The sequence below is a fragment of the Salmo trutta genome, chromosome 2 (assembly GCF_901001165.1).
Source record: "Salmo trutta chromosome 2, fSalTru1.1, whole genome shotgun sequence".
NCBI classification, from domain to species: Eukaryota; Metazoa; Chordata; class Actinopteri; order Salmoniformes; family Salmonidae; genus Salmo; species Salmo trutta.
The window spans coordinates 22374098-22389943 of NC_042958.1; the positions used below are offsets into that span (position 1 = coordinate 22374098).

The 15846-nt window shown below is 40.1% G+C and overlaps 2 protein-coding genes across 4 annotated transcripts; both read left to right on the forward strand.

Annotated features, from left to right (window-relative positions):
• Nucleotides 1–1944: 1944 nt before the first annotated feature.
• LOC115153296 (putative ferric-chelate reductase 1) lies at nt 1945–10244 on the forward strand. Of its 3 annotated transcripts, none has more exons than XM_029698591.1 (16): nt 1945–2014; nt 2481–2664; nt 2849–2982; nt 4089–4186; nt 4394–4553; nt 4725–4919; nt 5154–5255; nt 5478–5622; nt 7225–7329; nt 7452–7552; nt 8694–8780; nt 8979–9070; nt 9167–9225; nt 9340–9477; nt 9749–9774; nt 9894–10244. In XM_029698591.1, the coding sequence occupies exons 2-16, from the start codon at nt 2481–2483 to the stop codon at nt 9981–9983; spliced, it is 1716 nt and encodes a 571-aa protein (XP_029554451.1). In that variant the 5' UTR covers nt 1945–2014; the 3' UTR covers nt 9984–10244. The 3 variants fall into 3 exon arrangements, with proteins under 3 accessions (XP_029554451.1, XP_029554459.1, XP_029554468.1); XM_029698599.1 differs by having other exon boundaries at nt 4092–4186; XM_029698608.1 differs by lacking the exons at nt 9749–9774; nt 9894–10244 and having other exon boundaries at nt 8927–9070; nt 9340–9431.
• Nucleotides 10245–10380: 136 nt separating this feature from the next.
• eif1b (eukaryotic translation initiation factor 1B) lies at nt 10381–14999 on the forward strand. Its single transcript, XM_029698623.1, has 4 exons — nt 10381–10584; nt 11133–11296; nt 11973–12074; nt 12805–14999. Exons 1-4 carry the CDS (start codon nt 10554–10556, stop codon nt 12847–12849), a joined length of 342 nt encoding a protein of 113 aa, XP_029554483.1. The 5' UTR covers nt 10381–10553; the 3' UTR covers nt 12850–14999.
• Nucleotides 15000–15846: the final 847 nt, after the last annotated feature.

Sequence of the window (15846 nt, forward strand, 5' to 3'; positions counted from 1 at the left end):
AAGGCCCTTCTCCCCCGATTGCTCAGTTTGGCCAGGCAGCCAGCTCTAGGAAGAGTCTTGGGGGTTCCAAACTGTACTTGGGGACCTTCAATACTGCAGAAATGTTTTGGTACCCTTCCCCAGATCTGTGCCTCGACACAATCCTGTCTCGGAGCTCTACGGACAATTTCTTCGACCTCATGGCTTGGCTTTTGCTCAGACATGCACTGTCAACTGTGGGACCTTATATAGATATGTGTGTACCTTTCCAATCAATTGAATTTACCACAGGTGGACTCCAATTTGTTGTAGAAACATCTCAAGGATGATCAATGGAAACAGGATGCACCTGAGCTCAATTTTCGAGTCTCATAACAAAGGGTCTGAATACTTACATAAGGTATTACTGTTTTTTATTTTTAATACTTATGCACACATTTCTAAAAGTCTGTTTTTGCCTTGTCATGGGGTATTGTGTGTAGATTGATGAGGTAATGTTTGTATTTAAACAATTTTAGAATAATGCTGTAGCATAACATGTGGAAAAAGTCAAGGGGTCTGAATACTTTGACGGCACTGTATGTCCTAGGGAGAATCTCAATTGCATACTCCTCACGCCCTCTCTCCTCACCTCCTCAAAACCCATTGGATGAGAACGCAAGAGGTCCCTCCCCTCTGACCTTCTCTAATGGATTTTGAGATAGAGGGGACACGAGAAGTAGGCAATTGAGATTCTCCCCTAATCTTGTTCACCAGACACTTCCTTTTTAATTGTGTCCAGGACAGCATCCAAGTAAGTCTGCAGCGCAGAGTGAGGAGTAGCCTTCCACCTAGTGGAATAACATCACTTACCAATGGTAACATAGGCCTGCTATTGGAAGTTGGTATAAAGTGAACAATACCATTATTTCAACAATTTATTCTCAATACCCTTTAGTGTTATATTATGAGCTGATAGTAGATACATTTAAATGTATGTAAGCTTTAACAAATACTGTATATAAATATGTAACATGTCCATCTAAATAGTTAATTAAGTATTGTATTTATTTTAAATCCTTTTGACTGTGTTCTTGTAATAAAGTCCTTCTGAAGCTCTTTAAGTTGGGATGATGCCATGTAGGCTAGCTTTGAAGGAGAGGCTCCTTCACTAGAGACATCATTGGACTCTTTTTAAATGTGTATGAAAGTTATTTATTTAGAGCAAGATAATATTTTGTATTCATTCATCAACATTCAAATCCTTCCATAAACAGTGCTTACTATAAGTCCCAACTGCCAACAGTTAAATTAAAAATAAATATCCAGTTAAAATGTCACTGTTAAAAGTTTGTATATAACTCATACCCAAATAAAGTTGTTGACTTGTCCTATTGTTGTATTTGTGGCAAAAGCATAAATTAGAGAAAAAACACTTATAAAACCACACCTCAATCGCAAACAGTTTTAAAACTGCTTGCTATTTCCTCAAAGAACATGTCATATTAGCTCATTGGCTGAGCAGTCTAATCAGCGGTCCACTCACGTCTGTATTTTTAATGATGGTGTAATCTCATGCCTTTCTGTTGTTGGGGTATGCCTACACCATTCCAACACAGAAAAGCTGCGTTTACCATACTTAATTACCATTTTCTGGAAGGAAAACTATTTCACTCATATTGTAATTAATTATAGGTAAGATATTTCATAGAAATCTGGAAACACTAGACAGTTACTTTAAATATTTAAATTGTCTTCATTTTTATTGTCTTAGTTTTGCATGGCAGGTAACACTTCAGGTGTGCCTGATTATTTAATTGCTCAAGCCAGATAGAGCAACAATGGTGTTTTCAGATTGTTCTATATCAGGGCTCTCCAACCTTCTTCTTGTACGTTTTTGCTCCAACCCTAATCTACCGCACCTGATTCTAATAATGACCTGGTTGATCAGATGAATCAGGTTAGTTACAACTGGGGTTGGAGTGAAAACTATAGAAGGGTAACTCTCTAGGAGCAGGGTTGGAGACTCCCTCTGTAGTGTGTCTATGTCTGAAAGGCAAGCTTTTGTTTTATCACCTAATAGGCCTACTGCCAATTGATTTTGTTAAATCATGATCTTTTTGCACAATTAAGTATTTCTATTAAGTTGTATCCTCAGTTTACTTGTATTACATAATTCATCTCCTTATACCCAGATGTATAGTAGCAACTGTTGTCTTCTATAAGATGTAGTGTTTAGGTAGAAAAAAATGGTAATGAAACCAACTGTTCTGAGGCAGAACTAGCTGTATTTTTGTAAGTGTTGTAAGAACACTTTAGTCTCACTGGGTTAAGTGCTTAAGGCGATGGCCGTACTTGCCACACTAGTGTCCAGAAGGGAGTTCCTCTCTCTATCTAAACGTTAATCGCACACAAGGCACTAAACTAGACATTCTGCCCTCACCCAAACTTGTCGACTGTGGTACGCCACGCTCTCCATCAGTAGCCTGTTCTTAATTATTTTTCGGCTTCATTTCATCTAGATGGATCGATACATATTGATCATTGCGTGTGTTCTGCGGGTCGTGCGGTGCTACAGCTCTGGAGAGGTGACTGAGGCGTGTGACGATATGGCACCGCAACACTTCGTAACGGCACAGACGAGCCCTGCTCCATTCTCCGTCACCGCTGACCGGTCCAGCTTCAAGGAGGGTGACGAAATCACAGGTAGGAAGCCATGTCATATTTTTCATGCAGTGATCTTGAACACTCACCACTATAGTTTTTATTAATCTTATGGTTTGGCTGTTGTGGGGCTATCTTTTAAAAGTAGATATGGACTGAATCTCTGTCTCCATTTTCTATGGTGATGCAACTGGTGTTTTAAATCAACTACACACTGTGTTAACAGTCCGGCTCATAGCAGATTCCACTCCATTCATTGGGTTCATGTTACAAGCCAGAGCAGTTAATGGAAGCAGTCCTGTGGGAGTCTTCACTGTAACAGGTGGAGAGGCACAGCTCCTCACCTGCAACGGACAACCTGTGAGTCTATTCCCATAAAGATTGTATAATTTAATTCTGTCTTCCCACATGGTCTATAGCCTGATTTGCTGTTATGAGAGCTACAGTATTACATAAAATTGAAACGGTAGTGTTTTTTTTAACATCTTCTAGCCCTAAATGTATTTAAGATGTAAGAACACTATTTACAAACGGATCAAATATCCTGTTCCTGCATGGGTCTTCCTGCTACCCCAAACCCACTAGCCTACATTATGTAGTTTGCTCATGAAATCTGTTTTGGGCCATCTGAACCCAGGAATGTTCAGATCTAAAAATGGATTGTCAAGATTCTAAAATCTTTTTCACATTGAATAAATTAACATAAAAAAATCTATGAAGTACCCTTCATTTTTTTTAATATTATACTCTTCAAATGGCTCAAATTTCCAGTGGGTTCCTTCTTTTGAAGATGATGCCAGTTTTAGAGATATAAATTGACATGGGTTGTTAACCACAGCCCTCCTTTAGGATCGCACATTCAGCAAATCGTTAGCAGAGGGAGTTCCCTTTTAACCAATTTCCATTCACTATGTTGGTGGTGCTCATAAAATGTATCATAATTTAGAGGTTGCACCACAAGTCTGAGGTGTGTGGAGACCAGGTTAAACTCTGAAACCTAGTAGTAGCAGGGACCTTATTATTTTAAACTTAAAACAAGGCTTACTGAATTCCAGTAAGCTTAAAACTGAGCTCTCTTGTTCATCCACGTTGGTGAAAGATGGACAATGTATGGGAGCCGGGCAAGTTGAACCTGCTCTGTGGTTGTCCCATGTAGAGTGCGGTCTCTTTTCTATAGACGTGCATCTTTTGATATTTAATGTTAAATAAATTAATGTTAAAAAAAATGACTGTCTATATAATGTATGATTCATAGGGTCTTACAGGAGGCATGTATAGGTCTAAAATGACCACTTTCATCATGGTTTGATACAAATGTAAAAAGAATATAAAACATCCTTTCTGGTAATTCTCACATAGAAAATCTGAGATGCCAGACATCATTTTGGGCCCTCCTGGTGTGGAATCACCCTGTTGCGTCGGAATAAAACCTAAATGTTCATGCATCTTTTTTTTCCTGTTCCCAGAAGTCTGCAGTTTCTCACACATCAGCATCAGCTAAATTATCCATCCAGGGAACATGGAGGGCCCCCACATCAGATGACTTCAACTCTATCCAATTCATGTGATTCATCCATCCTGTAGCTCCTGAACCAGAATGTTCAGTACTTATACCCTCAGATCTGGTTTCCCGGACACAGATTAAACCTAGTCCTAGACAAAAAAGCACTTTCAATGGCGAAACACCATTGAACATGATTTTTAGTGTAATACTGTGTCTGGGAAACCAGCCCTTGATGCTATTACATTGTTCTACTATTTGTTCTGCCAGTGCGTCCTTTGTAATAGATTTCTCCACCTTCTGGGTTGGCGTGAGAAGTTATCCAGTCACGTTCAGCGGCACTGCTGCAACACCAGCTAACAGCACATCCATACCCATCACCTCTACCACCTCCGCCTCATCTACAGCAGTATTTCCATCGCAATCCTCAGTACGTATGGTGTCGGATAACAGTATTTGAAACATCTCATCTTAACAATGTATCACAAGTAACTGACTCTGACAATATTGCCATATTAGATTTTCAAACTTATATATTTGTAAGAACTTACATCAGTTGTCCCAGGTGCTTTACAGAAAGATTGATTTATGTTTGCAACAGTTGTCCATCTCGAGTGCTGGATGTGGCAGCAGTAAGGTCTGTTTCAGGCAACCTCTGAACTGTGACCCTGGGGTCAGCCCAGACTGTTACTTCCTATCTACTATGACCTCTACCAGGGATACAGCTATCCATTTGGAAATGAACGGCCCTTCAGATGGCTACATCGCCATTGGCTTCTCAGATGACCAGATGATGGTAACGCTCACTGCCCTCATCTAGCCTGGTACTCCTAATAGTCAAACATGTTTGGCATGACAATGACCATTAGGAGTTGGCAAGACTGCACTAACAGATCTGTAACCAGGCTATCCCTCAAACAATTTTAAAATTAAACTTTTTATTTTTTCATTTATATAAAAGTAAATGGACTGAATGTCTCTACATTTGAATGAGCAAATTCAACAGATGTGACTGTGTTCTTCTCATAAGGGAAGTGATGATATCTTTATTTGTGGCCGGGACAGTAACGGGATCATCCAATTGCAACACGCCTATTCAACAGGAAGAAGGCGGCCGGACATAGTTCCCCTGGTATTGAACTTCTCTCACACTCGCTTGTTATTATGACATGAATGGCGTACGTGTTTACATAAAGCCTAATAGGGTTGGGGTCCATTCCAATGATTGGGACTGAAATTTCTGTTTACTTCCTGACTTGACTGAATCTAAATGGAATTGACCTCAACCCTGATGCTTAATAAATCCAAAAACAATTGGTATTGATGCAAATGTTTCTTGTTTGTCATTTTGTAGGGAAATGTTTCTGATGTTAAATCATCAATGAAGGATGGTATCATTAGCTGTTCCTTCATGACTAGGAACCCCATCTCAACTCGGCGATCGGTACGGTCCAGTTGCCCCTACTACCTCATGTTTGCGCACGGACCAACCAGTAATGGTATGAGACCAAATCTTACAGTATGGTAGCACCAGTAATGGTAGGGTATGAGACCAAATCTTACAGTATGGTAGCACCAGTAATGGTAGGGTATGAGACCAAATCTTACAGTATGGTAGCACCAGTAATGGTAGGGTATGAGACCAAATCTTACAGTATGGTAGCACCAGTAATGGTAGGGTATGAGACCAAATCTTACAGTATGGTAGCACCAGTAATGGTAGGGTATGACAAAAGAGGACATGGTTGTATTCCGCTTCCATTTGATTTTCAGATTGTTATAACTGAGATTGTGTTATCTAACAAGGATTATGAACTGGTTGTTTCAAACAATGAGTGCTGATTGGCTGAAAGCCGTGGTATATCAGGCCATATACCACGGGTATGACAATTTATTTTAACTTCTAATTACGTTGGTAACCAGTTTATATTAGCAATAAGGCACTTTGGGAATATGTCCAATATACCAAGGCTAAGGGCTATCCAAGCAGTCTGCCTTGTCGTGCAGAAGTCCAGCCTTTATCCCTGGTACAGTAAATTCGGAAAGTATTCAGACCCCTTTCATCACATTTTGTAACGTTACAGCCTAATTCTAAAATGTATTTTTTTTCCTTATCAATCTACACTACCCCATAATGACGAAGTGAAAACTGGTTTTTAGAAATGTTTGCAAATGTAATAAGTAAAAAACAAGTATTCAAACCCTTTGCTATGAGACTTGAAATTAAGCTCAGGTGCATCCTGTTTCTATTGCTTGTCCTTGATGTTTTTGCAACTTGGAGTCCACCTGTGGTACATTCAGTTGATTGGACATGATTTGGAAAGCAACACCTGTCTATATAAGGTCCCACAGCCGACAGTGCATGTTGGAGCAAAACCCAAACCGTGAGGTCGACAGAATTGTCTGTAGAGCTCCGAGACACGATTGTGTCGAGGCACAGATCTGGGGAAGGGTACCAAAAAATGTCTGCAGCACTGAAGGTCCCCAAGAACAGTGGCCTCCATCGTTCTTAAATGGAAGAAGTTTGGAACCACCAAGAATCTTTCTAGAGCTGGCCGCCCGGCCAAACTGAGCAATTAGGGGAGAAGGGCTTTGGTCAGGGAGGTGACCAAGAACCCGATGGTCACTCTGACAGAGCTCTATAGTTCCTCTGTGGCGATAGGAGAACCTTCTAGAAGGACAAACATCTCTGCAGCACACCACCAATCAGGCCTTTATGGTAGCGTGACCAGACGGAAGCCACTCCTCAGTAAAATGCAGATGACAGACCACTTTGAGTTTGCCAAAACGCACTTAAAAGACTCTCAGACCATGAGAAACAAGATTCTCTGGTGTGATGAAACCAAGATTAAACTCTTTGGACTGAATGCCAAGTGTCACATTGGGGGGGGGAACAACTTAATACATTTTAGAGTAGGGCTGGAACCTGAGAGTCGAGGTGTTTGAATACTTTCCCGAAGGCACATGGACCACCACCCCTCTGGCCTTATTGCTTAATTATAATATTTTAGGCGTGGTACAGATGACGTCAAGCCAACATACAACACACATGAATGCTGAACTAAGGTTATTCTATATCTCTTTTTGGTTGACTTTGACAGGGGAAATTGGGCATCATACAAGCACCTTCATCAGTGACACTAAGATGGATATTTCAAGACCTCGGGTCGTCACCAATGCAATCCAGCCTCTTATCAAAGCACATGGTAATGTTACTGTTGTCCTAGTGAGGAGAGTTTGCATGCATAACCTCAAACAATATTGTAATATACTGATTATAACTACAGATACTAGTGTATTGTTGACTGGTTATGCTGTTGCGCTTCAGGTGCCCTGATGTTGATAGCATGGATGACCACAGGTAGTCTAGGAATGATCACAGCCAGGTATCTCAAGGAGAAGGAATGTTGGCAAGACGTTTGGTTTCTGGTGAGTTTCTGTTACACTAACACATTGGGTACAGTATAACGGCGTTCGATTGTGATCTCCCGCCTTTGCTTGATTTGTCGCTACTGAATTGGTACCTTTTACTATAGCATGATTGGCTAAGTGTGTCAAGCGGGCTGTCACGTGTTTGCGAGGCCGAGATCCGGGAACTCCCAGTCGCAAACATCTGAAGCTATACTGTTAATCCGTCACATTGGCACGTCTAGATGAAGTTTTCTTTATCTATGGGTCAGGACGCAAAGTTTGGGCCCTAGGCGTGTGAGAGGTGTGTCGTGTACATCTATAATCAAACTTTTTTTTTTTTAAGGCGAGGCACCACACCCTGGTGGGGGGTGGGACAGGATAAATGAGGCAATTAAGACATAGATTGTGTGCCGTTCAGAGGGTGAATGGGTAAGGCAAATGTAAGTGCCTTTGAACAGGGTATGGTAGTAGATGCCAGGTGCATCGATTTATGTCAAGAACTGCTACTGCTGGGTTTTTCACACAACAGTTTCCTGTGTGTATCAAGAATGAGCCACCATCCAGACAACTACAGGAAGCATTGTAGTCAACATGGGCCAGCATCCCTGTGGAACACTTTCGATGCTTTGTAAGAGGCCATGCCCTGACAAACTGGAGCTGTTCTGAGACACAGCACAACTCCATATTAGGAAGGTGTTCCTAATGTTTGGGTTAACTTAATCTTTCTATGCAAAATACTAAAGATGTGTACGTGAAGTGTTTATTTTTATTTATTTTTTATTAAAATGTTATCCATCCCTAAATTACTATGTAAATATTACAGTTTAACGTTCTATGTAATGGGCTTTTAAATTGTGATTTAATGATGAGTTTCGAAATTATAGATATGAATTTGAACCACATTCAAATTGACAGTATGATAAAACAAACAAAATGAGTTTACATCAAGTTTGAATTTGTTGACCAATGTAATTTCAACCTGTGGTGCCTTGCCTTAATTTGGCTTGTTGGAAGACTATTTGCGTCACAGGGGGATGGTACATTTCTCATTGGAGTTGAGAAAGTTTAATAACTCCTGGTCTAGATTGTATTAGGTGGAAAGTTCTTAGTACTAAATAATGATGCTACATTATGTCCTCTTGGCTTTTATGTTCATCAGGCACACGTGTTTCTCATGACACTCACTGTTGCTGCCACCACCATTGCCTTCATTTTGTCCTTCTCACATGTTAGAGGCTGGAGTGGGGTATGTATCAAACCTTTTTATTGCGCCTATACATTTATTATTAAATCAAACGTCAGTCTTAATAGCCAATATCTTCTGAATGAAGTTGACAAATGCTGGCTAGCCTACAGTTTTCTTACTCAAACAAACCTACTTCATTATGGAAGGCTCGGATAATTGAAATGGTTACGAGACACTTTATGAGGACACTGTTCATAGGGAGCCCATCCTGTGTTGGGCTGCGTCGTTATGATTCTGGCCTTCTTCCAGCCGATCGCTGCCATGTTCCGATGTGGACCTCAACGTCGCTGGTAAGGGATCCATAATCATTCCTCCTGTATGTGAGTTTCCTTATGTGTAATAGATAAGCTAGACAATGTGCCTTATTTTCTCAATGTGTTTCACAGGCGAATCCTCTTTAATTGGTCGCATGCTTTAAATGCAGTGGCGATAAAAGTTTTAGCTGGTAAGGAACTGTGATCATATATTTTATTTGCATAGTACAGAGTTTTTTTTTTATTCTGTCAGACGTTTGTTGCTCTATGGCCATGTTAGTAATTGTGTTAACATTGTCTTCCAGTGGCGGCCATATTCACTGGGTTGTCGTTGATTGACAGCTCTGAGGATAAGTGGCTTCTGAAGGTGATGGGTGGTTTTGTTGGATGGGAGGCTTCAGTCTACATCCTGCTAGATGTTCACATGCGCTGCAAGCGCAGTGGTGAGCGAAAACAAATATACATTTTCATTTTTTTAAATTCCGGTTAATGATATACAACCCCCTACAATATTGAGCAACCTAATATTGTGTATCTTAAGGAACGATTTATCTGCCAACATTTGGCCTTTGTCTTGGCCTTTGTCTAAAGCTTTGACAAAGGACGATAGGCGACGCATAAGCTTGAATAAACAAACTGATACCAGCAACAGCAGTGTACAGGTTTCGCTTTTCTTTGAAAATACTACATCAATTAACTTTTTTGCTCTTCTAGATAACGAAGAGGGTGCTTCTGAATCAGTAAGCTGAATCCCACCATTGAATCACATTTTCAATATACTTATTGTATTAGTGATTTGTTAAGTGACACATTAACTATTCTGTTACGGTGTGATTATATTTATCATTTCTCCCCACAGGCATGCAAGGCGTTGTTACTACTGGTCCTGTTTTTCCTAGGAAATGTTGCCTTTTTGGTGGCACTACTTGTTGGAATTGGCATGTCATGAAGAGCTGCTGAGCAATGGACAGATGTCATGAATTTCTATAATATAGCTCACTTTGACTGTATAATTGAAATAATTTTATAACGTTATGCTCTGAGAATCATACCGAAAATAGGTGTGATACCTTGTTTACACTGGATGATAAAACGGTATTTTAAATTGACTTCAACCATAATGTTTAAATTACGTTACATGTATTAATACTGTCACTGACTTATAATAAAGTAATTGTTCAAAATGTGTAATAAACAATTGTGCAAACTATGCGTTTCCTATTTATATTCACCAAGTTACTGGTTTGGGAACGTCCCTCCAACAAGGTGGATGGCAGTGTTGAGTCCACAGATTCATTGTGGTCGATGGCTTGCTAGCACCAACGATGAAGTCGAACAAAAGCAAACGGATTCGAATACTTTTTTGTTCGAAGCCATTTTGTCAAGGATACGAGGCGTGCGCTGAGGTTGTTTTTGTCCTTTTATTTGAGCTACTTTGTTAAATAATACTCATATAAATAGGCACGGCATTACATCGCCGAGGTATTTCATCTCCACAAAGTTATCGTCCTAATATCGCATGTCCTCTATTCAGAACCTCCAATCTTTTGGTAAGTTAAAGCGCAAATTCTAGCCAGCTAGAAAGGCTAACGTTAATTGACAGTAGCAAGTAACGTTAGCAAATGTACATTTGACCATTCTTGACTTGATCGTACAATTTAGCCAAGGCTGTTTTGAAAATAAACAGTTTAATGAAATACGATGGCCCAGCTAAATTATTGTAAGATGGTTAAATAGCTAAAAGCTGGCGCTAACGTTGGCCAGACAACTTCCCATGGCAACGGTCTGTGTTAGCTACGGTCTGTGTAATTACGCGTTAACGTTGGTTAGTGATGTTATCCATGTTAAGCTTCTATCGTGTTGTGTGTCCTAAACGGGGCAAAACGACCAGTCACCTAGTGAACGTTGAATCCAAGCTAGCTAACCATCTAACAGATTACAGTAGCCAGCCAGGACGAAAGTGGTATCTAAATAAAATCACTTTTTTATATAGAGATAACAGTGCAACATTTGATGTGATATGACACCCATCACCGAATTTAGCCTAGCATGAGTAGCTAACTAAACGCGCAGAATTTTTCTCCCCTTTTCTTTTCAGATCCCTTTGCTGATGCAACCAAGGGTGACGACTTACTCCCGGCAGGGACAGAAGATAAAATCCACATAAGGATACAGCAACGAAACGGACGCAAGACCCTAACCACTGTTCAAGGGATCGCGGCCGATTACGACAAGAAGAAGCTTGTGAAGGCCTTCAAGAAGGTGATGATGCGTATTCAAGTAGAATTCTTGTCATGCACGAGTACAAATACATTTTATTTGTAAGCCCTAGCCTAGTGAAATATTCAATATTAAAGTCTAAGAAAACAAGTGGGGAAGCGATGTACAGTGTCAATACCATATGTACAGAGATAGTGGAGTATTGAGGTATGTGTAGGCAGGGATTAGCGTGAGGACTTTTTGTTTACATCCATTTGTAAGTAACACTCAAAGTGCATGATGCTGAACCGCTATGGTCGATGGCTATTACCCTTTGTAGAGTGGAAAATCTATTTGCAGCATCAATAGGTCCGTTTTATTCCATAAGCCACCAGTTATCACTGGGGAATTTACTGCCCCCCCCCCCCCCCCCCCCCCCCCACACACACACACACACACACACACACACGAGGACGTAGCTAGCTAGTGATTAAAACTGGCTTTGGGCTTGTGTTAGTCAGATGGTGATGTACTGAATGCTAATGGGAAGGTTACTTAGCCACATGCCCCTCTCAATCTCTCCTTGTGTCTTATTATATTATCTCAAATTGGAATGTGTTACAAAACAAATACACAAGACTGTTTGTTTACTAATTAATCAACTTTTCATGCCAATGTCAGCTAATTTACACAAAGCTAAGCATGTGATTTACTGGGGTTGTCTCTCTGTGCCTGACAGAAATTTGCCTGCAATGGTACTGTGATTGAGCACCCTGAGTACGGTGAAGTCATCCAGCTGCAGGGAGACCAGAGAAAAAACATCTGCCAGTTCCTCATGGAGGTAAGCTTCTTTCAGATGTGTGGTTGTCTTACCTACACTTGTTGAATCCACTGATTTGTAAGTCTCTCTGGATAAGTAAATGCATTCAAGTAATCAGATGTTAGATACTTTGCTGCATTTCACACAACTTGGTCACACACATACTCTATAGTACTTAAGCATAGTCTACAATGAATACTTAACAGAACCAATAGAAAAACCAAACTGTAGTGCAGCATTATCTAAGTTGTGACACTGTTTTGATTCTGAGAAAATTCTGAGAAAAAGGGTTATCAGTGGTGCAGAAACTTAATGCTGGAATCCTTAAAGGGGTAATTCACCCAAATTATAAAATTACTCATTGGTTTTCTTACCCTGTAAGCAGTCTACAGACAAGGTATGACAGCAATCCAAGATTTGGTTTATTTTCCCTGGCACTGTTTCCACCTGCTAAAGTTTTAGCATTTGTGACACAAATCCCACTCAAGTCATGGGACCGATATTACAATATTTTGTCCCATCATGTCCAAATTATCTGGAAGTATCGAAAAATCGATTTGTGAAGCTCGGTCATGTATAGATGTTTTTACCATGATGTGTGAAAAATGCTAATGGCCGCATGACATGGGCTTTTTTCCACATACTCTTGGCTCTGTAGTCACTATGACTGTAACCTACTGGCTGTTGTTTCTATTGTTAGTGTGTCCTGTGGTGTTATTGTGTAGCCTAATTTGTATCTTTCCCCCACCAGATCGGCATTGTCAGGGAGGAGCAGTTGAAGGTCCACGGATTTTAAAGTAATGCTATTGCTTCAAGACCAGGACCTCATCAGCTTTTAGACTTTTCCGTTATGTATTGACCAATAAAGTTCAGCCGCATGTCTGATGTAAAACTCTGAGGCAATAAAAACACAATGTCACATTTTTTAAAGTGCATAACACAATCTCGGCTCTTATTCACACCTTATCCTCCATCTCTGATCTGATTATAGAAACATGTACAATTGTTGAAAATGTAAATTAACTCCCAATGTCCTGTATGTATGCAACATTACCTTCAGCACACCTAAGCATGCAGTGTTTGCCCATTGTGGCCTGTAACAGATGGGTATTGGGTCTGACAGGAGTCCAGTGTTGGACTGTAACCTGGCCAATATTTTTCTTAACATCACTGCACCAGTGAAAAATCTGCATGTAAAATGGTGCTGTCAGGAAGCGGTTTTATCAGAGGTGCAAAATTCCACTGAGCCAATTCCTGTCATCTATGCAATATTCTAGATTAGAACTGCTGGTTTCATTTTTATCAGACCTGCACAGCTGTAGAATAATGGATGGATACTCTTGGTCATGTTATTAGTCAGTCAGAGCTTGATGTGTTGTCTGCTTTCTCTGGATACCCTGGTTAAACCAGATTAAACGCTGCAGCGTTAACCAGGCTATATTGTGGAATCTGCAGCAGAACAGAAGGGCCCTAGCTGCACTATTAATTTCTACAAATCCCACACGTAGCTAAAGCCACAGGGTAATCAGATTCTGTGTTCGGTGTACGAACAAGCAAAGGAAAAGTGAGTGACTCAATCGATGCCTCCCTGATGTCTCTTCCATGGACAAACCTAACAAGTGCATTGCGTTCATATTTGGCCAACAAAGAAAATGTGTTTGAACTGTAATTTATGATATTAGGGAGATCATTGTGTTTTTTTTGCCTCAAAGAAAATACTTATCTAAACTATCACTCTCCCAAGATGGAGAACTATGCACAGGTAAACATCTGAATAGGGACCAAGTTGTAGTGTGGATTTGGTGACGGGAGGTTAGTGGTAGTGATTGGCGTTTCAAGTCTTTTCAGTGAGCCTGCTTATTTGGCTCCGTTCATCTAAAAGAGCTGTTCATTTGGCTCCCAAATGGCTCTTTGTTCAGTAGCGCTTAAAAATTTACCTCAAACTGAAAAAATGGCATATCTACAAAGTTGCATAATGTGTGTGGACCTGAAAATGTCTCCTCACTGTTGCTCCTGAAGTGAGGAATTACAATCTTCAGAGAATGTTTATATAATTTATCTGCAGATAATTGTCTGAAACTCTAAAAGCAGTAGCAACAGTATGCAATCAGGGAGCCAAATTAATGGCTTTTTCACTAATGTGATTCGGTTCCCGACATTCACCAAAAAGTCAGTCGTTTGCGAACGACCCATCACTTGTTACTTGGTAGTTGTTGAAGACAAATTGCTAGCATACTTTGATACTATTGGAATTGGTCATAGCTTGGAACCAAACTGAAATGTTATGTTTGCCTTTTGTTTTACTTCACAACAGAACGGGAGCAGTTTATTTTGGGTTACCAGGCTACCTTTTTTGGGGGGGTGGGGTGGATTTTTGATGACTGACATACAGGATTACAGGATAAAATCCCAGGGCTTTTTAACACCTCATCTTAAGTGAAATCACATTATGAAGTTAGTTAGCTTGATGCCAAGGACTCCGGTGAGCTAGAGCCACCGGAGAAAGTATGGTCATGTGTAATTACCGATTGAACGGCGTATCAATTATGCCCTCTTTTTCTTGTCAAACTATAAATGTAACATCTTGGCAACCTATTCCCTATGTAGTACACTATCAGGGAATAGGGCTGTTGGAATGTTTAATTTTGTTACTACAAACTGCAAAGCAATATAATGGGTTTTATTATAGCCTAATCATAGATCTCAGAGATTTGTTGCTAAATGTTTTTTTGTGTGAAAATGCAGTAAATGCAGTTTGTTTTATGAATATTTGATATGGAAAACCATGCCCTATATATGTAACAAATCCTTCCTTCCTTGCATGACAAAATACTCTGTATTTACCTTTTATTCATTTAATGTATCATATCAATGACCCTGAACAGTTTTTAATAGCATATTCTCTGTATTAATCTTAATACTATAATACAATCAGGTTACAATCTATGTTTGACTTGCATTAGCCCTATTTCCTCTCATATCTACAATTGACTGTGTGACTTGTTTTAAGCATACTGTATATGACCCAATGATAATATCTTCTAATCATCTTCTAATGACAAATGTAATTGCACAATACATTGTTTGAATTTGCCATGTCTGTTTGTCAGCACAGTAGTAACCCAAAACTAGGCCTAGGTCAAAGCTCTGTGCTGGAAAACGTTGATAGTGCATGGGTGAAATTGTCCCTTCTGTTTCTCATGTGAATTTCCTTTATTTTTCGGCTTCGGACCAGCGTAACTTTTCACTTAAAACATAGATGTGTTTAATTTTGGTTCACCTCTGGTTCTGTCATACTGTGCATTGGCCTCCATTCTGGAGCTCTAGCCTTTAATCGGGTTACTTCTGGTCTCATCCACAGCCAGTCTCCTGACCGTCCTACAGGGTCAAAACATGCCCATAATCCTCTTAAACAGGCTAGAGGAGGCGTGTGTGGGGGGGCTGTGGTAGGGAATGACTGCTGCCTGCCAGCCAGACCATAAGAGGAAGAGATTCAGGCTGCCCGTGGACAACAACCGCTAACTGTGATGCTGGCTAGACTTTGCTCTAGTGCAGCTATATGAGATGTTGTTTTGTGCAAATTTGAAGTGGAGGCTTACTTTAAATACCAAAAATTCTAAAGGACATTTGTCCACTCCTTTGAAATTTACTACAAGAGAGTATTTATTTTTCCACAAAAGCCATCTCCTCATTAACAAACAAGCATAGTTTAGGTTCCTCTCTATACTTTACAACAGGGGTTTTATGTCTACTTTCTGATAACAGAGACACTGGCTCAATGACATATATACCG

Excerpts from the sequence above, each read along its gene's own strand:
- eif1b (XM_029698623.1), top strand. The coding sequence starts at position 10,554 with ATGTCCTCTATTCAGAACCTCCAATCTTTTG. Across the intron at positions 10,585-11,132 it reads TCAGAACCTCCAATCTTTTG|ATCCCTTTGCTGATGCAACC; the intron begins GTAAGTTAAAGC and ends TTTTCTTTTCAG. Across the intron at positions 12,075-12,804 it reads TCTGCCAGTTCCTCATGGAG|ATCGGCATTGTCAGGGAGGA; the intron begins GTAAGCTTCTTT and ends TTCCCCCACCAG.
- LOC115153296 (XM_029698591.1), top strand. The coding sequence starts at position 2,481 with ATGGATCGATACATATTGATCATTGCGTGTGTTCTGCGGGTCGTGCGG. Across the intron at positions 7,330-7,451 it reads GCCTCTTATCAAAGCACATG|GTGCCCTGATGTTGATAGCA; the intron begins GTAATGTTACTG and ends GTTGCGCTTCAG. Across the intron at positions 7,553-8,693 it reads GGCAAGACGTTTGGTTTCTG|GCACACGTGTTTCTCATGAC; the intron begins GTGAGTTTCTGT and ends TATGTTCATCAG.